A 24,413-nucleotide genomic window follows, 5' to 3' on the forward strand; every position below is an offset into this window, starting at 1 on the left:
GTGTTGTCGAAGTCTGTTCCCCCAATGTTTCCCCAGTTAGTGTTCCCCAGCTGGGAACTATGTTTAATTTTTAATGCCGCTGTTGAAGTCTGTTCCCCCTAGGTTTCCCCTTAGGTTAGTGTCGAAGTCTGTTACCCCCTATGTTTAATGTTTAACGACAATACGTGGAACATTAACCGGGGAAACGTGGGGGTTGTGTTGAAAGTCTGTTTCCCCTTTGTCGAAGTCTGTTTCCCCTTTGTTTTCCCTTTGTCGAAGTCTGTTCCCTTATGTTTCCCCTTTGTCAAAGTCTGTTTCCCCTGTGTTTCCCCTTTGTCAAAGTCTTTTACCCTCTATATTTAATGTTTAACGGCAATACGGGGAACATTAACCGGGGAAACATGGAGGTTATGTCGAAGTCTGTTTCCCCTTTGTCGAAGTCTGTCCCCTCTGTGTTTTCCCTTTGTTGAAGTCTGTTCCCCCTGTGTTTCCCCTTTGTCGAAGTCTGTTTCCCCTTTGTCGAAGTCTGTCCCCTCTGTGTTTCCCCTTTGTCGAAGTCTGTTCCCCCTGTGTTTCCCCTTTGTCGAAGTCTGTTCCCCCTTTGTCGAAGTCTTTTACCCTCTATATTTAATGTTTAACGGCAATACGGGGAATATTAACCGGGGAAACGTGGGGGTTGTGTTGAAGTCTGTCCCCTCTGTGTTTCCCCTTTGACGAAGTCTGTTTCCCCTGTGTTTCCCCTTTGTCGAAGTCTGTCCCCTCTGTGTTTCCCCTTTGTCGAAGTCTGTTCCCCCTGTGTTTCCCCTTTGTCGAAGTCTGTTCCCCCTTTGTCGAAGTCTGTCCCCTCTGTGTTTCCCCTTTGTCAAAGTTTTTTACCCTCTATATTTAATGTTTAACGGCAATACGGGGAACATTAACCGGGGAAACATGGGGGTTGTGTCAAAGTCTGTTTCCCCTTTGTCAAAGTCTGTTCCCCCTATGTTTAATGTTTAACGGTGCTACAGGGAACACTAACCGGGGAAACATAGAGGGAACAGACTTCGACACAACACCGGACTCTGTCTGTAAACCAAGTTTCTGGGAGGCTGAGACTGGCGGACTTCTTGAGCTCAGGACTTTTACGTTGAAAAGTAGCCATCAAGGCAGCCATATTTGAAAGCTGTCCCTCACTGTCGCTTCACACAGCTGAATATATTAAGCCTCAAATAACCGGTATTTATATTCCCTGGGCGCTCTCTCCTAAAGAAAACAACCACGACTGGCACCTGAGTCAAAAAAGGAACATCCAATCTGAAACCTCAGAAAAGAAGTGCGTGCGTTGATATTCTGATGAGGATATTATTGAATGGGGTTTTAGAGCTCATCTCTGCCTTGGTGGATTTGGAAAAGGATTTATCCTATTTGGGATATTGTCATTGGAGAAAAGGAATACGCCAGAAACAGAAAATACAATCGAGTTGACAGGTAAAATAAGACATTCTTTTCATTGCGTTATTATGAATAACGCGTATGTTTTGCATATGCGTTTGCTCATTTGCGAGTGTTTGGCGCAGTGTTTCTTTGGATCCGCTACATTGTATCATAGCGGCTTGAATTCGCTACATTGTAACCTTTTATCGGGCCTGTCATTCATTCCGGCTGCAAAGACACGCGCTACTTTTTACGCTTTATTTTAAGAGCGATGCGTTTATACGAGCTTATACTTTTGCCATGGACTTATTTTATATAAGCTACAACAAACGACCCCAGAAAAATAACCAGCCATCAACTATATTACGTAAGGGGCCGTTCACACCGAAAACGTTTTTGCGTTTGTCCGCGCTGTTTTTCAGTTGTTTTCCATGTACACATGCCGACTTGGAGCGTTGCCCCGCGTCTCGCGATTTATTTTATTTTATTTTATTTTTTTATTTTTTCCGTATCAAGTTAAAGGGAGCTTCAACTGTTAAAACACGTGCCCCGCCAGCATGTGGTCACCCAGTGCTCAAACTGGAGGACAATTTCTCTTTTGTTTTATTGCACTTCTGTCTTTGTATCGTCCGTGAGTAGGATTTTTTTTTCCAGAATTCAGTGAATCGGCCAATATTCAGTTTGTCACAGCCTGGTTTAATGCTGCTGTGTATTTCACGCCCAGACAGTATCTGCATTGACACACGGGTTCAACATGACAGTTTAACAGCTATGATGGAAACAGTTGTGTCAATGTTATTAAAAATACACAAACTCATTGAGTCATATTTTTTTAGGCTAAGTATTTAAATTGCACGATCTGGCGAAGATTTCACCAGTCCACTTTATTTAAAGTATGTTATCTTTGAAACAACAAATCACATTTTTTTTATAAAACCTCTTTGGAAATGAGTGTTTAAAGCGCATTGTGATTTATTTATTTATTATTGGCGGAATTGAAGTTTTATTTTAAACATTACCATACAGAATCTGATGCATGGCAGGTATGCAGCAAAACACACATATATGAAATATGTTAATAAATAAAAGTCACATAATTGTAAATGAATGCAACATATTTTTTAAAACACTACAAAAGTGGTTGTTTTTATATGTAGATATGATCCTATGTATATTTTCCCAAATACTAGTTGAATTTAAATATGCTCAAATATATTAAATGTAATTTATATACATCAAATTTCATTTAACGATTTTAGATATATCTTATTTGTCTATTTGTAAAGTATTTACATTTTTATTTTAAAGTTAAATTAAAATTGAGAATTGATTCTTTTTCTTTCATTTTCTTATTTATTTATTTACTTAATTTTTTAAGTGGCATTCCTAGTGTGGTTTGCAGTGTTGTATTTATTATTGGCTCTCTTTTCATTTCTTATTTGGATGAATAAGGTCTGGACAGTGAAAGAAGTTTCATCCAACTATTTATTTTTTCTTGTATTGTTTTATTGTTACATTCAATGCCATTTTAATCATTAAAAAATAGATATGTCTATTTATTTGTCAATTTGTAAAATGATTTTACACGTATTTTGAACTTGCACCAGTCTTTAATATTTTGCAGGATTGTTTTTTTTTTTATTATTATTGCTGTTACTTTTGTCCCTTATTTGGATAATTTTAGTTAAAAAGTATGATTCTAAAGAGTTTGTGAATGTCCCCTGGTTTTCTGATGGCACATTAGTCTTTTCAAAGAAATCGTGAAGCTGGTAGAATAGTGACATTTTCATGTGTCGATTTATTCACTGTCCTCCAGAGGTTTGCTTGATACAAGCCCGAGGGGTTAAAACCCTGACAGTTTTTCATATTTGCCTCTGCGGTCAGCGGTTTCCCATTTTAACAGGACTTTGCATGTGATTTGAACACAAGCACCTGTAAGTCAGATCCTTTAGGCCATTTTCCCTGTTCTGTGTACATTGATGACTTGTGTGTGTTCACATTTATTCTGTACTGTGTTCAGAGTGTGACATACAGGTGAATAAATAATAAACTATACAGATCGTAAGCCATTTGTTTGGTCACTATAAGGAGTTTAAATTGGTTAGCAGCATGTTTCTTTACTACAGCTTTGCCAGTTTAGACCAAGTCACCAAAAGCACCATATGGGTCCAATGGCTTAGTGGTGAAAAGACCTGGACAGGAATTAGATAAGTTGTGGATTCAAACTTCAGAGGGGGCAATTGATGAGCTACCACCATTGTGCCTTTGACGCAGGTGGTATGCTGTTTGCGATGTTCGTTTAGACGCAGTTTATGGAGCTTGTGAAAGCACCAGCTTCAGCTGTCAAGATTTGTCAGCCCTATTAGTGGTCTGCACAGGCCTTAAGTTGAATTCGGCTTGTAAAAAAGACCTAACTAGTACTGTCAAATGAATTTCATTTAAGGTGAATTTTGTAATTTCCAGCCTGATCTCGTTAAAATGACTTGACTGTGGCACAATTTTTTCAAAATGATATTTTGAGGTTCATTACTCATTTTATCGCACTCTTCGAGGTGAAATGTCCACTGTTTGGTGCTTAAAGCGAGTTAAATGTTCTCCATTACTCTAATGCTCTATCAAGTTTCAAATCAATAAAACCGACCTCCCTACCCTTAACCTTAAACCTAAACCTAACCGATAGTGTTATAAAAGCAAGATAAAAACCACAATTTCTGAGAAATAACATCAGTTTGTGGTGCTTCTATAACACTTTTGGCTCACCTGTCGACTCCTGCTCTTCAGGACTCTTACCCCCATCCTTTGCATCGCAACTTTATCAGCTGAGCTACTGCGCAGTTTGATCATACCCAAATCAAAGATAGCAGTGGGCCTACCATCTGTGTACCTCAGCAGAAATTGAGATTCATCAGACCAATCTTCATTTGTCCAGTTTTGGTGAGCCTGTGTCCACTGCAGCCTCAGCTTTCTGTTCTTGGCTGGTAGAAGAGGAACCCGATGTGGTCTTCTGCTGTTGTAGCCCATCCGCCTCAAGGTTCAACGTGATGTGCATTCTGAGATGGTATTCTTCTCACCACAATTGTACAGAGTGGTTGAGTTGAGTATCTGAGTTACTGTAGACTTCCTGTCAGCTCGAACCAGTCTGGCCATTCTCTGTTGACCTCTCTCATCAAAAGATGTTTCCGTCTGCAGAACTGCTGCTCACTGGATGTGTTTTGGCTTTGGCACCTTTCTAAGTAAATTCTGGAGACTGTTGTGCTTGAAAATCCCAGGAGATCAGCAGTTACAGAAACACTCAAACAAGCCTATCTGGCACCAACAATCATGCAACGGTCAAAATCACTGAGATCACATTTTTTCCCCATTCTGATGGTTGTTGTGAACATTAACTGAAGCTCCTGACCCGTATATTCATGATTTTGTGCATTGCACTGCTGCCACTTGATTGGCTGATTAGATAATCGCATGAGTACGTAGCTGTACTGGTGTACCTAATAAAGTGGTCACTGAGTGTATATACATATACAGTATATAATGACACACACAACAAAGGCTTTTTTTCCCCTCGTTTGTTCTTCAAGCGTGTCTCTGTGTCTAACATTATTTCTAACATTATTTTTTTTCCTGTGTCACTCAGAGACGTTGTACTGGTCTCCCACCACAGTTTGGTACCAACAGTGGTATCGAAATTGCACAATTTATCCTTAAAATTAAAACATGAAATATTATAATAATAATTTTACATTACAAACTTGTTAACTGATCTGCAACCTGACAGTTTGACAGATGCTGTCGGGCCTGGGTTGAAGCCACTAACACTGCCCCAAGTAGCTGAAGCAGAAAGTGTTTCTGAATGTAAGGGCACAAGTGAGCTCCATTTTCCAGGTGAAATGTCCACAGAGGGGCACCAAAAGCGAGTTGTTTTCAGCTGTAAAGAATGTAATTCAGTGAAGAGGAATGCATATTTTATTAGCTCTACCTGCTAACCCTGATCCCAACCCTAAACCTAACCATCAATGGAGTAAAAATGTTCTACATGCTTCCGGTTGCGCCAAAGGAGAAGGTAAACACACTTGCACTTATTAAAAAATGTCTAATTGAAAATTGTGCTTATGATTAACTCTGCAAAATGAGGCCAATGTTAGGGTACTGGAACATTCAGTACCAATGTGCCAACTTCTTGTGTGATCAGGTTGAACTCTTCTAGCTTTCAAAAATATGAATCGTTTTTTTAATATAAAGACATATGCTTTTATCCTCTGTTTTTTTGCTTTTGTTGTTGTTTTGGTCAAATACAGTGCTGCAGTGCACAATGAAATCACAGTATTGATGAACATGTTTATTCAGTACAACAGCACTCTTGTTTGTGGTATATTTCTTATATGTAATGTAATTACTATTTATTTATTAGTATTACTATTATTTATTAATACTACATTGTATATTAAATGTTACTATAGATTTGTAATATATTTCTTTTACAATTTCTTCAATTTCACGCTTTTGGTTAATATGAGCTTTTATTTTGGCAGCAAGCAGAATGATGGACTTTTAGTTTGTATGTTTTGTTGTATAATGACAGCTTCACACTTCCGGTTATGCAGTTTGCTAACCATCTAACCACTAAAGGCTGCGATTTAATTATTTAAATATACAGTGTGCATGTGCTGCGTGCTTTACAGTAAATGAGTGCTCTGCTGTTTGTCATCTATCTATGCATGTTTGTCATCTGAAGCGTGTTGTTGCAGCCCAGTTACACAATTACCTGTCTCAAAATAATTTATTAGAACCTTTTCAATCAGTCTTCAGAACTGGGCATAGCACTGAGACAGCCTTGGTGAGGGTCAAGAATGACCTCATTATTGCAGCCAATACAGGTCTTGTTAGACCTCAGTGCTGCATTTGACACTATGTCATTCCATTTTACTGGATCGGCTGCATAGTTGGCTTGGTCTTTCTGGGATGGTGTTGGACTGGTTCAGATCCTATTTAACGGATCGCTCTCAGTTTGCTATTCTGGGTAATAACAAATCAGAGACCATACCAGTAAGTCAGGGTGTTCTCCAGGGGTCAGTGTTGGGCCGCACTCTGTTCAGCATTTTTATGCTTCCCCTCGGGCATATTATTGTGAAATATTGCCTTGGGTGTCATTGCTATGCTGATGATACTCAAATTTACGTTAGCAATAGCCCTGAAATCACCTGTATTTTAACTGTTATGACTGAGTGTTTGCAAGAAATAAGAACTTTGAGTGCTTCCCACTTCTCAAGTGCAGAACCTGGGCTTTATCTTTGATACTCAGCTGACACTTGATGCACATATTACAAATATTTCTAAAACAGCCTTTTACCACCTTAGAAACATTGCCGGACTTAGGCCCTTCCTCTCTCAGGCGGATGCAGAAAGGCTTATCCATGCCTTTATTACCTCTAGGCTGGATTATTGAAATACCCTCTTTTCAGGTCTACCGGCAAAATCCATAAATAGGCTTCAGTATATTCAGAACTCTGCTGTTCGTGTTCTTGCCTATATTTCTCCAAATCAACACATTACCCCGGTGCTCTCCTTTTAACGTATAAAGCAGCTCATGGGATAGCACCAGTGTGTCTTTGCAAACTTGTTGCACTTTATACTCCCTCTCGTCCTCTCCGTTCTGCTAACTCACTTGCTCTTCAGCAGCCGTCCTGCAAACTTAAATCTATGGGGGGAAAGAACGTTCTCCTTCAGAGCCCATAAGCTATGAATTGCTCTTCCTTTTACCATTAGAAATGCCCCTGCCCTGGATTGTTTTAAGTTGCTAAAGACTTATTTAAGTGTCTTTTATTAACATGATTGTTTTGTTGTTATTTTTATATTTTAATCTAGCAGCGCTTTGAGTGCAAGAAAAGTGCATTATAAATAATAATTTTTTATTATTATTATTATCATACACAGAGCTCGTGTGATGATTATGATGAGATATCAGTGCATGAACGGCCGGCTTCACACATTCATTTTGCAGTGTTCACCGCAAGAAGACTACATATTTATTTATTTATTTGCATCTCAGCCTTTTGTGGTTTTATCATTATACTTGGGCATATCACGATTTTACTTTGATTAATTGTGCATTCATTCATTCATTTTATCCCAAATATGTCAGATTCTGTGACGTTCCGCATTTTAAAGTTAATTCCGTTTTTATGACTGGATTCCACGACGTGTCGATGCAGTGCAGGTGGCAGTCCAAAGTTGTGAATCAAGTCACTATACATACAAAAATGAAGAAGGTTTTTATACCTCTTCAAGAATAAACAAAGTGACATTGAGTTTGCAGGTTTGTGTATAAACTGGTATAACTTCGCAAACTGAACATTTAGAAATGCCAACGTTTATTATGCAGTTTCTCTGTATGTAGCTCTGAAACTGAATTTCATTCAAGCTTTCAAACCACAAAAATACATACATGTATCTGAAAATACTTTGTGTAGGCTTTATGAAAGATACATGTACACAGTATATTATCCAGTGATGGCTAGAGTAAATAATCGATGTCCTTTTGATATTGATTTGGATCGAATTTAACTATGTGAGTTTCACTCCGTGCTGCTGCAGAATTTGAGCAGCCTCCGGCGTCATAGCTGGACGTGGCAGTTTGTGTACCTTCATAAAAAGTAATAGTTTCTAATTTTTAAACGCAGATGCTCCAGACACGTGTGGTGTATGACCCCCTTTAAGTTGCCCTGCCGCTCACACTTTACCAAAGTTGTGTTGAGAAAAATGTATGAAGAGGCATAGAGTATTGTGAAATAAGTAGCCCTATTTATATCTTTAAAAAAAAAAGAATATATTGATAATCATCGGGAACATTTTTTGCATTATCGATAAAAAGCCATAGATCCCAAGCCTAGTTGTAAATAACAAATAATAAATTCAAAATGTTAAAATATAAAATCTACTCCACTGTTCAGCAAAACACTGCAAACTACGCAACTTTTAAGAGGTCAATCTATGATGTTTTGATGCTAGCTTTTTCACATGTATTTAAATTCACAGATGCCAGACTTAACTAGTTGTCAGCAGTTAAGTCTGTCAAACAGTGGGGAATTTATGCTTAGGAATTTGAACAAACCCCTAGTTATGAATTATTGTCTTGTAATGTTCGACTCAACCCCTAAACAGTGACCAACAAGTTCACAGAAAATTTGTGCTTGAACTTTTGGTATTAAAACTTAATTCTTGTACATCTAAACCTGCTGACAATGTCAAAGGTTTTTGTACCATCGTCTGGGCGATGAAAACACAAATTTAGAGTTCAGATAGCTCTCTGTTTTCCTCTAGATCGGCCCTCATCCTGTGTCTGTGAGGTAGCAGAGGGTCTGTTCAGGTAAGATAACCCAGCATGTACGGTCACATGGTACCCAGCAGCGTACTGACAACTGAGCTGTGACCTACCAGCAACAAACCACGCTGCTGCATCATGCTGTATTCATAACATGTTATGACGGTTACGGATTTGTGATTTTTATATTTGTGATTACAAGGATGATTAAACTTAAAATTTAAATTCTCTCATAATTTACTCACCCTCATACCATCCCAGATGTGTATGACGTTTTCTTCTGCTGAACACAAACAAAGATTTTTAGAAGAATATCTCAGCTCAGATGGTCCTCACAATGCAAGTGAATGGTGACCAGAATTTAGAAGGCCCAAAATGCACAAAGGCAGCATAAAATTAATCCATACAACTCCAGTGGTTAAATCCATGTCTACTGAAGCGATATGATTGGTCTGGGTGAACAGATTAATGTTTAGTCTTTTTTTTTATTGTAAATCTACACTTTCAATTTCACTTCCACATGCTGGTGTTGAAGTGACTTTCACTTTCATGTTCAGCCACCTACTGGTTGGGGCTGATCAAAGGTGAAGATTTATAGTAAAAAAGGAAATTGATCTGTTTCTCACCCTCACATATCATATTGCTTCAGAAGACCGATTTAACCACTGGGGTTGAATGGATTACTATGATGTGCTTTTTGGACCTTCTGAGTTCTGGCCACCATTCACTTGCATTGTGAGGACCACCAAAGCTGCGATATGCTTCTAAAAATCTTGTGTTCAGCAGAAGAAAGTAAGTCATGGGATGGCATGAGGGTGAATAAATGATGAGAGAATTTTCATTTTTGGGTGATCTGTCCCTTTAATAGGCAGAATGTGAGCCTCAGTCACCTTTCACTATCAATGTAAAGAAAAAAATGGAAAAAAGATGCACTGAAAATGAAAGGTACCTAAGACTAACATTCTGCTTAAAATCTAATTTTGTATTACACAGAAAAAAGAAAGAAAAAAGTAAATGATGACAGAATTTATTTTTGGGTGAACTATCTCTTTAAGAAGTGAGATCAGTCATTGAAAAATAATGCATACAAGCTGAGTCATTTTGTGGTTCTTCCTCTGGGAGACGTTTGAATTTCTTGCCTGAAACGTTCTGGTGTTGATACAAAAACCTGTAACCTGTAATTGCTATTTTTGTCAGATACTTTAAATTGATTTTCATTTTGACTTTTGGATGACAAATTGCATATGTTCCTCAATTGCAAGCTGCTTTGAATAAAAGTGTCTGCTAATTAAACTATATGTCAATGTGTCATTTTCATGTATGATGTGAGAGTTGAGTCACACAGACTGACCCTTGGGAACTTTGACAAACTGATCTTACTGTGAATTCAGCGACAGTTGGTCGAAAGTTCTTGAGCTGAATTTGGTATGTACTTAGCGAAATTCAAATCACTGTCCCCCAGTGGCCGAAGCTGGAAGTGTTGAATGTAGGGACACATGTGAGCGCTAGTTTCCGGGTGAAATGTCCACAGGGTGGCGCCAAAAGAGAGTTGCATTTTTAGTTGTAAATTATGTAATACAGTGAAGAGGAATGCATATTTTATATTTTAGGTGTGTATGTCTTTTCTTTCATCAGGAGAACACATTTGAAGAAAAATAGAAAAATATCTTAGCTCAGTAGGTCCTTAAAATGTAAGTGGATGGTGATCCAACTTTTGAAGCTCCAAAAAGAACAGTCAGTATAAGCGGCATCCATATGACTCAAGTAGTTAAATTAATGTCTTCTAAAATGATATGGTCACTTCTGGTGCGAAAAATATAAATATTTAAGTACTTTTTAAACTATAAAGCATCCTTCCTCTCAACAGCAGTATGCGCGTGTGATGTAATCGCGTTGGCATGTTCACGTGAGAACTGATGCAGTGCGACACACCCGGAAGAGCAGCGCTGTTTACAATGGAGTAGGAGAAACGCTGTACAGAATCTTCATTGGTTTTGGTTTAGATCTGTATTTGTCTCAGCTGAGTGGAGAGCGTGAGATTACGTCTGTAACATGCCAACGTGAATACGTCACACGAGAGACCATGTGAACTCTGCATTCTCAACAGAAGTGATGGTTTATATATTGAATATTGATCTTTTTCTCACCAAAAGCAATTGTTTCTCTTTATAAGACATTAATATCACCACTGCAGTCGTATGGATGTTGATTATGCTGACTGCCTGCGATTTTTGGAGCTTCAAATGTCGAACCACCATCCACTTACATTTTAAGGACCTACTGAGCTAAGATATTTTTAATTTTTCTTCAAACATGTTTTGCTTATTAAATAAAATCATACACACCTGGAATATCAGGAGGGTGAGTAAAAGTATGAGAGAATTGTAAAAAAAAAATTCCAAAAATTAAAATGCAGTCATTTACTCATCCTAATGTTGTTCCAAATTCGATTGATTTACTTTCTTCGGTGGAACACAAAAGGTGATGTTAGGCAGCGTCAGCATTCGCTTTCATTGTATGGAATAAAAATGTAAAGGAAGGGAGCTTTGAGGTTCATATGAAATGTGTTTAGATGCACACAAACACAGACTTTAGTTGTAGTGTCTTTATCCCCATGGGGAAATGTTCTTTCAGTGGATTTCAGCATGGGCATTAGACAAGGAGACAAAAACATGAAACCTCAAAATATCTATCAAATTACTACAAGAGCAACTACTATTATAGGAAACGTGTGGATCCTAACACAATTATTTTTACACAAAATGTCATTATGAAAGCCATATATGTTCACGGTTAATAATACATTAACTTATTTTCTTAATTAACCAAGTGTTTATTAATATTTTTTCCATTTTGTTTTGTTGCAAGGTTGTGTGGGTGTGCGGATGTGTGTGTTTGTTCACGTGGATGCAATCAGGATGGACTATAATTAAATTTGTGCTCATAAGACAAACCACGGGCCTTACAGCCAAACTCTTTAATAGTTTTCAGGTCAAGTTATTTATGAACCTGATTGCATTTCATGGAAGATGGGGAGACCAGTATTAATAATATATGGCATAAATACATTCAATATATGGCACTCGATTCAAATTGAATTTCATCTTAAAAAGAACTGGATAGGAATATCGTTAACTTGTCCTTTCCAACAAAGTTGTCTTAAATTTTTACGACATTGTCCAAGGTAACCAACTTTCCAACTTTGAACAGAAAGAACGTTCTTTTGTATGTTTTAGTAGTTTAGCAGTGTTTTGGTGAGCATTGTTTTGCTATGAATGAGAGACATCCAACTTAGTCTCATGACACCTTGTAATAATTTGTACGAGATATGTAAATCGTAAGATACCACATGACTTGGATCGTAGGAAAAAGTACAACTTTTATTCCCATAGAGACCAATCAGTTGTCAAACAGAATTTCAAATTGATTCAATAAAGCCATAAAATTTTAGCTAGCCTCCGATTAAACACTTTATTTTATGAAAGAAAATGTCAGTTAACAAATTTGGTTAAATTGGTTACTCATTCCATATTTATTTATGCAACACCAATGACCGATGTGTGTCAATAACCTGTAATGTGCTTCCTATTAAATTCATTATTTTCCTATTAAATCAGGTTTAGGTTTTGGGTAAGGGATTAGACTTTATGGCTAGGTTTGAGTTTGATTAAATTTAATCAAAAGAGTAATAACTAGAGCTGTCAATCGATGATAATAATAATAAAAAAAATCGAATTAATTGCATTCCATGCTGATTTTATTGCATATATAAATATTTGCTGAGAAAGACCCTCAAAAAACAATAATTCAATATACTGTATAATGATTAAATAATTATAGGTATAAATAAAATGCATACATTTTATAAATATATAGTATAAATTTATATAAATAAAAAATAATTCAGATAATTAAAATGCATTACATAATTGAAGCTGACAAGTAAAGCATTGATAAGGGAAAAGCATTGATAAATTTATTTTAGATTCCAAAAAAACATTTTTCCCCCCATGTTTTTGAACATAAGCCTATTATTGGCCTTCAGTCCATTTTGTAACTGAATTCGTCAATCAGTCCGAGATTTATTATAAAAGCCAAAATATTCTTCACGCAAATACTTAAGCGCAGACGCGAGCGCTTGGCCAACGCATTGTCCCATTGTACATGCATTACGTGCACTCTTGCATTGCTCTAGCGGTTACAAGCCTCAGACCACAAGGGGGCAATAGATTTTTTTTAGGCGTGACCACGAAACGGGTGATGCGTCCGAAACCAGGAAAATGCTGCCTTCGGAGGCTGTATACGGAGGCAGGATGAAAATAAGGTGCTTTTCAAACTGTTTGGAGACCAGTTCCCTTAAGAATTCCATTAATTCAAAACCGATGTCAGCTAATCCATTAACAGATTAGGCAGCAAATCAGCTGCCTATGTTTTCAGATGCAGCCTGGATGTGGTAGATGAGTCGATAGTTGAGGAGTGGGGAGAGACACGGAGAAAAAACAATGTTATTTAGGTACTACATAGCTAAAGTAGCTAATGTTAGCTAACCTTAGTTAGCCTCCACTAGCTTGCACAATATCATTGCTCTGGAGATTCCCATTTACATAGCAGCACATGTATTGCACAATGCATATCAGTCTTTTCCCATTCATTTAAAGATTTAGTCATTTAAAAAAAATCCCAATTCTGAATATTTATGCAACATGTCCCCCTCAGTGTCTGTGGTGGTATCATTCCTGAATTAAAAACAAGTTACAGAGCTTCTCTGAAATCTATTTTGTCTTACTGTAAAGAGAATGAGTCTATTGAAAAAAAAAAAAATTCTCTCCCTGGAATGTTATCGGCTGGCAGTGACACACTGCTTTGACTCATTGTGAGTATTTGACTCCCTGTCAGGAATTGTGTCTAGTCTGTATCTGTGTGACTTGCTGAGAAACAGAAAAGCATTAAGGAACCTGTCAAAATCAGAGAGTTGTTTTAATTTCTTCTGCTAGTTAGCAGCTTTGCTATATAGCAAGACTAGATCTATATTATTCAGTTTGGCTTCTATAACCTCTTATTCTGTTCAGTGCTAGGGATGGGTCACGATGGCCGAATAATGTACTAGATGTCCATCAACCGATTATTGGATAGATTGCGATGATGCATTTCCACCTTAACTTATCTGCGTAAATCTAGAAAACTTTTATATGTTTGTAATTTTTATTTAATGAAAATGTATATCTTTATTCTTTGTGTTGTATTTAGGGATGCACTAATACAGTATGTGTGTGCGGATACTGATATTTGATTATTTAGAACAAAATCTGCCGATATTGATAGTTTTGTGGTTCTGCTTTTTTTGTGCTACCTTCTTTCAAATCACTGATAATCAGTTACACAACTTCAAACGAAATTAATTTAAATAATAACGCTGTGTGCCGATTATTTGATTATTATTTTATATTTTATATTATATTATATTTTTTTCTTTATTTTAATTATTTTATTTTTGCTGTTGGAGCAAATTGGAACGCAAAAATATTTGCTGTGGTGTCCCATGTATTTCTATGGAAGTTTACCCTGCTATACCGTAATTCAATGTTCCAAACCCAGAAATGTGAAAAGAGCCAAGAACATACATACATACTTTGTATTGGACTCAAGTTGGCGCCGAGTATGGCTGCTGCATTGCGAGCTCCGACACAACATAGTAATGTTTTGTTTGTTTTGTTCACAATTCTTATGTTTTTTGTCTTGGATGTTGTCTGCCTTATTGTCTAAGACAGACAAACACTTTTGGACATTGGTTCAGCAATCTCACACCATAAACCGGACTTCACATTCCTCAATGCCGACCCGCTGTTTACAAACACGGCAGCGGAGCCCTTTGTCTGGGCAGCACGGCCGTGGAAACGCAGGAGGAAAAGGGGAAACAGAGCCGGCGTTCTCATCAGAGTAAGACACCGCGCAAATCGACCCCCGCTACCCACTATTCTACTGGCAAATGTTCAGTCTCTGGATAACAAGCTCTGCGAGCTAAAAGCGTGGCTCTCTTTCCAACGAGATACAAGGGACTGCTGCATTATCTGCCTAACAGAAACTTGGATGTCTGCGGAGATTCCAGACTCAGCCATTGAACCCACGGGGTTCTCCGTGCACCGAGCGGACAGAGCGAAAGACCTCTCAGGTAAAAGCAGAGGAGGTGGTGTATGTTTTATGATCAACAAATCCTGGTGTGACCAGAGGAACGTACATTCTATCAAGTCTTTCTGCTCTCCTGATCTGGAATTTCTTATGCTTCTGTGTCGACATTCTGGCTACCGAGGGAATTCACAGCGGTCATTATCACTGCTGTGTACATCCCCCCACAAGCCGACACAGACCGGGCACTCAAGGAACTGTATGGGATTATAAGTGAGCAGGAAACCGCGCACCCTGAGGCCACGTTCATTGTGACCGGGGACTTTAATAAAGCCAGTTTAAAATCAGTCGCACCAAAATATCACCAGCACATTAGTTTCAACACACGAGGGGACCGGGTTTTGGACCATTGCTACTCTCCGTTCCGGGATGGCTACAGATCCCTCCCCCGCCCACCATTTGGCAAATCGGACCACTCTTCCATTCTGCTTCTGCCCGCTTACAGGCAGAAATTGAAACAGGAAGCACCCACCCTCAGAACGATCCAGTGCTGGTCGGACCAATCAGATTCTACGCTACAAGACTGTTTTGATCACACGGACTGGGAGATGTTCTGGTCCGCCTCTGATGACGACATCGAGCTTTACGCTGATAGCGTAATGTGTTTCATCAGAACGTGCGTAGAGGACGTCGTTCCGACCAGAACTGTACGAATCTATCCGAATCAGAAACCTTGGATCAATTGCGATGTTCGCGCGGCACTTAATGTGCAGACCTCCGCTTTTAATTCCGGGAACGTGGAGGAGCATAAACAAGCCAGTTATGCCCTCCGAAAAACTATCAGAACCGCAAAACGCCAGTACAGGAGTAAGATTGAAGGACAGTTTAACACCACCAACTCTAGAAGCATGTGGCAGGGAATTAACGTCATCACAGACTTTAAAGGGAATAACAACTCCACCATGAACACCGCTGCCTCTCTACCGGATGAGCTAAATACTTTTATATGCTCGTTTCGAGGGAAATAACACCGCCCTCACGGAGAGGGCTCTCGCGGCTAAAGCTACAAAGGTTAGTTCACTCTCCGTCTCTGTAGCGGATGTAACCCGATCCTTCCGACGGGTGAATATCCGCAAAGCCGCTGGCCCAGACGGCATTCCGGGCCGCGTCATCAAAGCGTGTGCGAACCAGCTGGCTGGTGTTTTTACGGACATTTTCAACCTTTCCCTCTCTTTGTCTGCAGTCCCCACATGCTTTAAAACATCCACCATTGTGCCTGTACCAAAGCAATCAAAAATCACTTGCTTAAATGACTGGCGTCCTGTTGCTCTGACCCCCATCATCAGCAAATGTTTTGAGAGACTAATCAGAGATTACATCTGCTCTGTATTGCCACTCTCTCTTGACCCGCTGCAGTTTGCTTACCGCAACAACCGCTCCACTGATGATGCCATTGCATCTACAATACACACTGCTCTCTCCCACCTGGAAAAAGGAACACTTATGTGAGAATGCTGTTTGTAGACTACAGCTCAGCATTCAACACCATAGTGCCCTCCAAGCTAGATGAGAAACTCCGGGCTCTGGGCTTAAACAGCTCGCTGTGCAGCTGGATCCTGGACTTCCTGTCAAGCAGACGCCAGGTGGTTAGAATAGGCAGCAACATCTCCTCATCACTGACCCTCAACACTGGAGCCCCGCAGGGCTGTGTTCTCAGCCCACTACTGTATTCCTTGTACACACATGACTGTGTGGCAACACATAGCTCCAATGCCATCATTAAGTTTGCTGATGACACGACGGTGGTAGGTCTGATCACCGACAATGATGAAACAGCCTACAGAGAGGAGGTGCACACTCTGACACACTGGTGTCAGGAGCACAACCTCTCCCTCAACGTCAGTAAGACAAAGGAGCTTGTGGTGGACTTCAGAAGAAAAGACAGAGAACACAGTCCCATCACCATCAATGGAGCACCAGTGGAGAGAGTCAGCAGCTTCAAGTTCCTGGGTGTCCACATCACTGAGGAACTCACATGGTCCATCCACACTGAAGTCGTTGTGAAGAAGGCTCATCAGCACCTCTTCTTCCTGAGACGGCTGAGGAAGTTTGGAATGAACCACCACATCCTCACACGGTTCTACACCTGCACTGTGGAGAGCATCCTGACTGGCTGCATCTCCGCCTGGTACGGCAATAGCACCGCCCACAACCGCAAAGCACTGCAAAGGGTGGTGCGAACTGCCAGACACATCATCGGAGGTGAGCTTCCCTCCCTCCAGGAAATATATACAAGGCGGTGTGTGAAAAAAGCTCGGAGGATCATCAGAGACTCCAGCCACCCGAGCCATGGGCTGTTCTCACTGCTACCATCAGGTAGGCGGTATTGCAGCTTCAGGACCCGCACCAGCCGACTCCATGATAGCTTCTTCCCCCAAGAAATCAGACTTTTGAACTCTTGATCTCCCACAATCAAAATACATCAGCACTGCACTTTCCTTACTCTTATATCTCGCACCGGACTGTCATAAATTATATTATTATTATTATATTATGTTCTCTCTTAACAACTGACTATCAACCGACAGCCTGATGTCAATACAGTACAATACTGTACATTTTATATATATATATATATATATATATATATATATATATATATATATATATATATATATATATATATACTTCTTTATATATTTTTATTTTTCATTTTTTATTGAATAATGTGTATCTATATAGTGCGTATTGTATACTGTACAGTGTATGTTATTATTTGTATATTGTTGAGTGTAATTGTGTATAACAGATGTTTAAATTGTGTTGTGTTAATTTGATGTTATTGTAAATTGGTATATGTCTCATCACTGTCACGACTGCTATGTTGATCGGAACTGCACCCAAGAATTTCACACACCATTGCACTTGTGTATATGGCTGTGTGACAATAAAGTGATTTGATTTGATTTGATTAAGAAAGTAAATAGGGTGAAGTTTGATTTCATGAGTTAAAAATGCTGTCTAGGTAGGCAGTCACTGTTCCTGTAGGAGTGTAGAGGCCAGTGTAGCAGAACAATCCACCGCAGTACCTCTGCAGCCCAACCTCACCTCTCTCTCTCTCTCTCTCTCTCTCACTCCATATCAGCTGGCAGATTTAGACCATTTGCCCATCGTGTGCTGTGCTCGGGCAGTGCCAGGGTTTGGATTGAGTCTCTTCAGCACTGATCCTGGCACAGATCACTGTCCAGTCATCCTCAACCATTGCTGGCACACAGGGTGTGATGTAGCACAATCTGTTTCTCCTTCTCTAATCCTGAGCTCTGATTCAGTCCGTGACATATAGAAGAGGGCCATAGTACTGCATGGACCTGTTTTTCAGGATTAGTCAGCATGTGTGGTATTATTTTCTCTCCAAAATGGTTTTATGATAAACTGTAGGGAGATGGTCACTTTAGATTGAGGGCTTGGAGCCAAAGAGGTGTAAATGCAATGAAAAGTGAATTGCTTTTATGCCCCTTTGGCTCAAAACCATTCATTCATGTAGCCAGACTTTTGACTATCAGCATAAAGTCTGGTCCACTTTGCAGCCTATTCTGGCCAATAACTGCCCACTTAGACAGGAAGAGACTGTTTGACCAATAGACTATACACCGATCAGCCACAACATTAAAACCATCTGCCTAATATTGTGTAGGTCCCCCTCATGCCGCCAAAATAGCGCCAACCCGCATCTCAGAATAGCATTCTGAGATAATATTCTTCAAACCACAATTGCACAGAGCGGTTATCTGAGTTACTGTGGACTTTGTTGAACCAGTCTGGCCATTCTCTGTTGACCTCTCTCATCAAGGCATTTCTGTCCACAGAACTGCCTCTCGCTGGATGTTTTTTGTTTTTGGCACCATTCTGAGTAAATTCTAGAGACTGTTGTGCGTGAAAATCCCAGGAGATCAGCAGTTACAGAAATACTCAAACCAGCCCATCTGGCACCAACAATCATCCGTGTGATTATCTAATCAGCCAATTGTGTGGCAGCAGTGCATAAAAACAAGCAGATACGGGTCAGGAGCTTCAGTTAATGTTCACATCAAGAATCAGAATCTGCTTTATTGCCAAGTATGCTTACACATACAAGGAATTTGTCTTGGTGACAGGAGCTTCCAGTGTACAACAATACAAAAACAATACAAAAACAGCAGCAAGACAAAGATAATAATAAAAAATAATTATACACATACGTACATACACACACACACACATACATAGTGGTCAATGTTGGGGTGTTCCTCCTAAAGTCAACAATCATTTCCACCGTTTTGAGCATGTTCAGCTCAAGGTTGTTTTGACTGCACCAGACAGCCAGCTGTTCAACCTCCCTTCTGTATGCAGACTCGTCGTCATCTCGGATGAGGCCGATGACAGTGGTGTCCTCTGCAAACTTCAGGAGCTTGACAGAGGGGTCCTTGGCGATGCAGTCATTGGTGTAGAGGGAGAAGAGTAGTGGGGAGAGCACACATCCCTGGGGGGCACCAGTGCTAATTGTACAGGTGCTGGAAGTGAATTTCCCCTGTCTCACAAGCTGCTGCCTGTCCGTCAGAAAGCTGGTAATCCACTGACAGATAGACATGGGAACAGAGGGTTGGTGTAATTTATTCTGGAGTATAGCTGGGATGATGGTGTTGAAAGCCGAAGTGAAGTCCACAAAAAGGATTCTTTGCATATGTCCCTGGTCTGTCCAGATGTTGCAGGATATGATGCAATACCATGTTGACTGCATCATCCATAGACCTGTTTGCTCGATAAGCAAATTGAAGGGGATCTAGAAAGGGTCCAGTGATGTTCTTCAGGTTGGCCAACACCAGTCTCTCAAATTATTTCATGACCACAAACGTCAGGGCGACAGGTCTGTAGTCATTAAGTCCTGTGAATTTTGTTTCTTTGGGACAGGAATAATGATTGAGTGATTGAAGCAGCATGGGACTTCACACTGCTCCAGTGATCTATTGAAGATCTGTGTGAAGATGGGGGCCAGCTGGTTAGCACAGGATCGAAGACACGCTGGTGAGACGCCATCTGGGCCTGAAGTTTTCCTCGTCTTTTGTTTCTGAAAGACCGTATAACTCCCCCCAGTAATTTCACGAGCACAAGGATTCTCTGATGACTGGCGATTTATTGACTGGTTCATAATCGACCAACTCAAGATGCCGTGAGAACTAAATACACAAATATAAAGTGAAAACAAAGAATATAAAACACATGAATATATTATATAAATAAATGTTGTCTTTGTAAACATTTTAAACAGAGTTAAGTTCACTTTAAAAGCTTAACTATAGTATTTGTACAGATATTGTTCTCTTCCACACAGCAACACAATCTAACAATAACATATAAATGAAAAACTTACTTCATTGGCTGCTTGTTACCAAAAGGAGAACTTAATCTTGCATGTCCTTTTTAACTTCACATGAGTAGAATGTAAATATTAGAACTTGAACACTCTTTAACTTTCCATGCAGTGCAGACATCTGTCTTTTTGAGCCACTCTGAGCTTTGTTCATAATAAAAGTCTCCACTCAAACCAGCGCTTTACTAGGCAGTTTCAAATGAAAGGTCCCCAACAAGACACTTTAAAAATAATTAAATAAACGAGAAATACAAACTGACTTCTAAGACAGTTACACTCCCACCAAAGCACTTTCTTGTGATTTTTGTAACTTCATAACACTTAACCAAAAATATTATAGACTAACCCAAGGAATGGTAGGAATTCTTAATCTGCTTCAATTAGGGTAACAATTTTCTGGATGGGCCTTTCAAGGTAAGTTGGGTTTGTAACACGCTTGCCACTTCTATCCAGTGTTGAATCACTGATCAATAACTTCACTGTTCTGACACAGCCATCTGTGCCAGTGTGCACTTCTGTCACCTTCGCTAACTTCCATTGACTGCGTGGAGCTGTGTCCTCTTTCAGAATGACAATGTCATTGACTTTTGCATTTCTACGGCATTTGTGCCATTTCTGCCTTTGTTGAAGGTTTAGAAGATATTCTTTCCTCCAACGTGACCAGAATACATTAGCTAAAAATTGCACTTTGCGCCATCTTTTACAAAGATAAACGTCTTCGTTAACGAACTCTCCAGGTGGTGGTAAAATTACTGAAGACTTCATAGTCAATATGTGGTTAGGTGTAAGAGGTTGTGGACCAGATGGATCATTTAGATGCTCTGTTGTTAATGGTCGGCTATTTATGATAGCCATGACTTCATAGAGAAATGTTCTTAAAGAGGCACTATCCAGTCTTTGAGCTGACTGATCCAGAATGGTTGTCAAGACACATCTTACGACATTTGTGAATGGCATGTCCTGGTTTATCACAGAAAGCGCATTTTGCAACTGTTTTCTCACTAGACCGAACAGCTAACACCTTCACTCTAGTGCCTTGATTTCTTACTACCTTTCCTTTTCCAACCTCAGTACACTTTAGAGCATGAAGGGATGTCACTGGGTTGCAAGCGATCTTAGCTTCTTTTGCAAGAAACTCCACAAACTGACTGAAGGTAGGAAACGTCTTAGTTTCTTCTTCAGTCTCTATTACCTGACGATTCCACCTCGAGGCTAACCAATCAGGAAGTTTGGAAAGGATCTTCTGGTTTTCGTTACAGTCATTGAGAACTTGAAGGCTTTTAATCTCAGTCATAGCTGTTTCACAGCCTCTGAGAAAATCAGTAAATTCCCTCAGCTCAACACTGTCCTTAGAACCTATCTTGGGCCATGAATTAAGCTTGTCCCTAAAGGCTTTGGCAATGATGAACGGATTTCCATACCTTTCTTCTAGAATAGCCCATGCTGCATGATAAGCTGACTCTGTGCCCAATAGGAAGTAACTTTCAATGGCTTTTTTAGCTGGTCCTTCAACATACTTTCGTAAGTAGTAAATCTTTTCACTTACTGGTATGTTCTTTCTGTTAATCAAAGTTTGAAAAGATATTTTCCAATCACTAAATCTGAGTGGATCTCCATAGAATGTTGCAGGTTGTGGTATAGGAAGACGATTTGAACTGATTGATTCTGCTAACATCCTAACAAGGTCTGCAGTGCTATCTTCTTGATGTGATTTTATTACTACTTTGTGTGGAGGTGTGTGCTCGAACAAGGAGCTGCTTGATTTAGGTATGTGCTTCTTCTGCACAGGTGCACAGTCATGGAGTAACTCTCTGGTTTCATCCTTTGAGTCTTCTGTCTGCTCATAGACTTGCATCCGTGCCTTTGCAGCATTTAACTTCTTAAGCGTCTCCAAGCGTTCTAGCTCTCTGCGCTTGTCTTCCAGTGCCTTCCGTCTGGTGGCATTTTCAGCTTCAAACTTTACACACAGTCTAGCTTCTTCTCTTTCTAGTCGACGTTTATAAGCTTCTGCTTCTTGTTCTGCTGTTCTCCTTTTCTCTTCAGCCTCAAGTCTTTGGAGTTCCTCTATTTCACGTTCTTGTTGTTGTAATATTTCTAAAGTTGCTTCAGTTGCAGCAATTTCTGCAGCAGCTTCTTGTTTCTTAACAGAGGACAAACTTGAACCTCTGGAGCTGATGCTTGAGTTGTTTAAGGACTGAGAAGAAGACTTGGAATGTCCATTACTTGATTTGGAGGCTACGGATGAAAATACTGAGCCTGTATCAGTACAGCATCCCTCTTGAATGAAAGGATCTTGACCCTCAACTCCCTCACCTAAACGACTCCTTGCAGACTCAACTATCATCTTAGTGACGGCACCACAAGTGTCTATTCTGCGACGAGTATCACTATCAGGACTCACATTTTGTCGCAACTCTTCATAAACAACATTTAAATCCTTTGAAGCAGAGCTTATTGTGCCTATAAGAGCTTGCAGCATGTCATTGGAGAGACGTCCCATCAGTTTTTGTCTAGCGTCTCTAGCCAGAGCTTTCCATTTCTCATAAGAGCCTTGAAAGTGATTTTTAAGTTTAGCCAACTTTTTATCATGTAATTCTTTACCCTTTTCAGTAAATTTGTGGGTTCTTTGACTTCTTCGTGGCTCTGGATCTGTTGTATCATCAACAGCTATTGATTCATGTGTCTCTACACATTCCTGGGATTTTAGTTGCTGCTGTGATTGCATAATCTCTGTTATATTTTCTTTGCTACCCCTAGTAGACTGGCCACCTTCTGCCATTTTCTAGATCTCTTTGTTGCACTGTCTATTTTTAATTGTTCATACAACATGAATTGTACTGAACATGGATATTTTCAACAGTTCAGTCAACAATTATCTTCTTATTTAAGCTTAATACTTCTCCAAAATGACTTAAAGTTTAAATGAGTAAGCACATAACACCAGCACTTCTTTAAAATAACATTGAACACTTAAAGAGTCTCTTTTAAGCAAATATCAAGAATAAGTCCACCTTAAGCACCTTAACTTGAACTTGTGTGTGCTTAACTTTCTTGTTGGTCTTAACTTGATAGTGCCTTGACTCTGTATTTGCCTCTTGCTTCTTAGTTACCGGTGTAAGTAGTACTTCATCTTGCAGAATCCAGAATGTGATGAACTTGATGTTAACTTGAAGCTTTGCTGACTACTGGTTGGGTCTTCTCTTCTCCTACTCGTGAAGAGCAGTTGAATTCTCACTATAACTCCGCCCAGTAATTTCACGAGCACAAGGATTCTCTGATGACTGGCGATTTATTGACTGGTTCATAATCAACCAACTCAAGATGCCGTGAGAACTAAATACACAAATATAAAGTGAAAACAAAGAATATAAAACACATGAATATATTATATAAATAAATGTTGTCTTTGTAAACATTTTAAACAGAGTTAAGTTCACTTTAAAAGCTTAACTATAGTATTTGTACAGATATTGTTCTCTTCCACACAGCAACACAATCTAACAATAACATATAAATGAAAAACTTACTTCATTGGCTGCATGTTACCAAAAGGAGAACTTAATCTTGCATGTCCTTTTTAACTTCACATGAGTAGAATGTAAATATTAGAACTTGAACACTCTTTAACTTTCCATGCAGTGCAGACATCTGTCTTTTTGAGCCACTCTGAGCTTTTTTCATAATAAGTCTCCACTCAAACCAGCGCTTTACTAAGCAGTTTCAAATGAAAGGTCCCCAACAAGACACTTTAAAAATAATTAAATAAACAAGAAATACAAACTGACTTCTAAGACAGTTACAGACCGGCTCACATCATCTTCACAGATCTTAAGTGCAGGTTGACTAGCAGGAGGGGGGAGGAAGGGGGTTTGCAGGAGGTGTTGATGTTTGTGTGAATTGAAGGTCAGAGTGGGTGTGGGGTGTGAGATTGGGCCTTTCAAATCTGCAATAGAACACATTCAGGTCATCAGCCAGTTGTTGGTCCACCACAGTGTTGGGGGTAGGAGTCCTGTAATTTGTAAGTTGTTTCATGCCACTCCACACTGATGCAGGGTCGTTAGGATCATATCAACCATCAGAATGGGGGAAAAAATGTGATCTGAGTGATTTGGACCGTGGCATGATTGTTGGTGCCAGATGGGCTGGTTTGAGTATTTCTGTAACTGCTGATCTCCT

At 39.5% G+C, this 24,413-nt stretch overlaps 2 protein-coding genes across 9 annotated transcripts in view; one reads left to right on the forward strand and one right to left on the reverse strand.

The window, feature by feature from the left end:
* Positions 1 to 1,157: 1,157 nt before the first annotated feature.
* The window catches only part of LOC127427857 (CSC1-like protein 2), a 75,046-nt gene continuing 51,790 nt past the window's right edge, over positions 1,158 to 24,413 (forward strand). For 3 of the 6 annotated variants that reach the window (XM_051675711.1, XM_051675715.1, XM_051675716.1), the window contains exon 1: positions 1,158 to 1,443. The gene's annotated coding sequence lies outside the window, so the exon portion shown is untranslated. Of the gene's footprint in view, positions 1,444 to 8,706; positions 8,753 to 18,996; positions 19,469 to 19,777; positions 19,892 to 24,413 lie in introns of those variants that run through there. The other 3 variants (XM_051675712.1, XM_051675713.1, XM_051675714.1) reach the window with 3 other exon arrangements.
* Positions 19,461 to 24,052, reverse strand: LOC127427868 (uncharacterized). Of its 3 annotated transcripts, none has more exons than XR_007894989.1 (3): positions 23,765 to 24,052; positions 23,348 to 23,570; positions 19,461 to 20,043 (listed from the first exon to the last, which is right to left on the reverse strand). XR_007894989.1 is itself a non-coding variant. In XM_051675741.1 (3 exons), exons 2-3 carry the CDS (start codon positions 23,014 to 23,016, stop codon positions 19,966 to 19,968), a joined length of 1,665 nt encoding a protein of 554 aa, XP_051531701.1. In that variant the 5' UTR covers positions 23,017 to 23,570; positions 23,765 to 24,052; the 3' UTR covers positions 19,461 to 19,965. The 3 variants fall into 3 exon arrangements, 2 of the variants coding, with proteins under 2 accessions (XP_051531701.1, XP_051531700.1); XM_051675741.1 differs by having other exon boundaries at positions 21,430 to 23,570; XM_051675740.1 differs by lacking the exon at positions 19,461 to 20,043 and having other exon boundaries at positions 20,560 to 23,570.

The sequence above is a fragment of the Myxocyprinus asiaticus genome, chromosome 37 (assembly GCF_019703515.2).
Source record: "Myxocyprinus asiaticus isolate MX2 ecotype Aquarium Trade chromosome 37, UBuf_Myxa_2, whole genome shotgun sequence".
NCBI classification, from domain to species: domain Eukaryota; kingdom Metazoa; phylum Chordata; class Actinopteri; order Cypriniformes; family Catostomidae; genus Myxocyprinus; species Myxocyprinus asiaticus.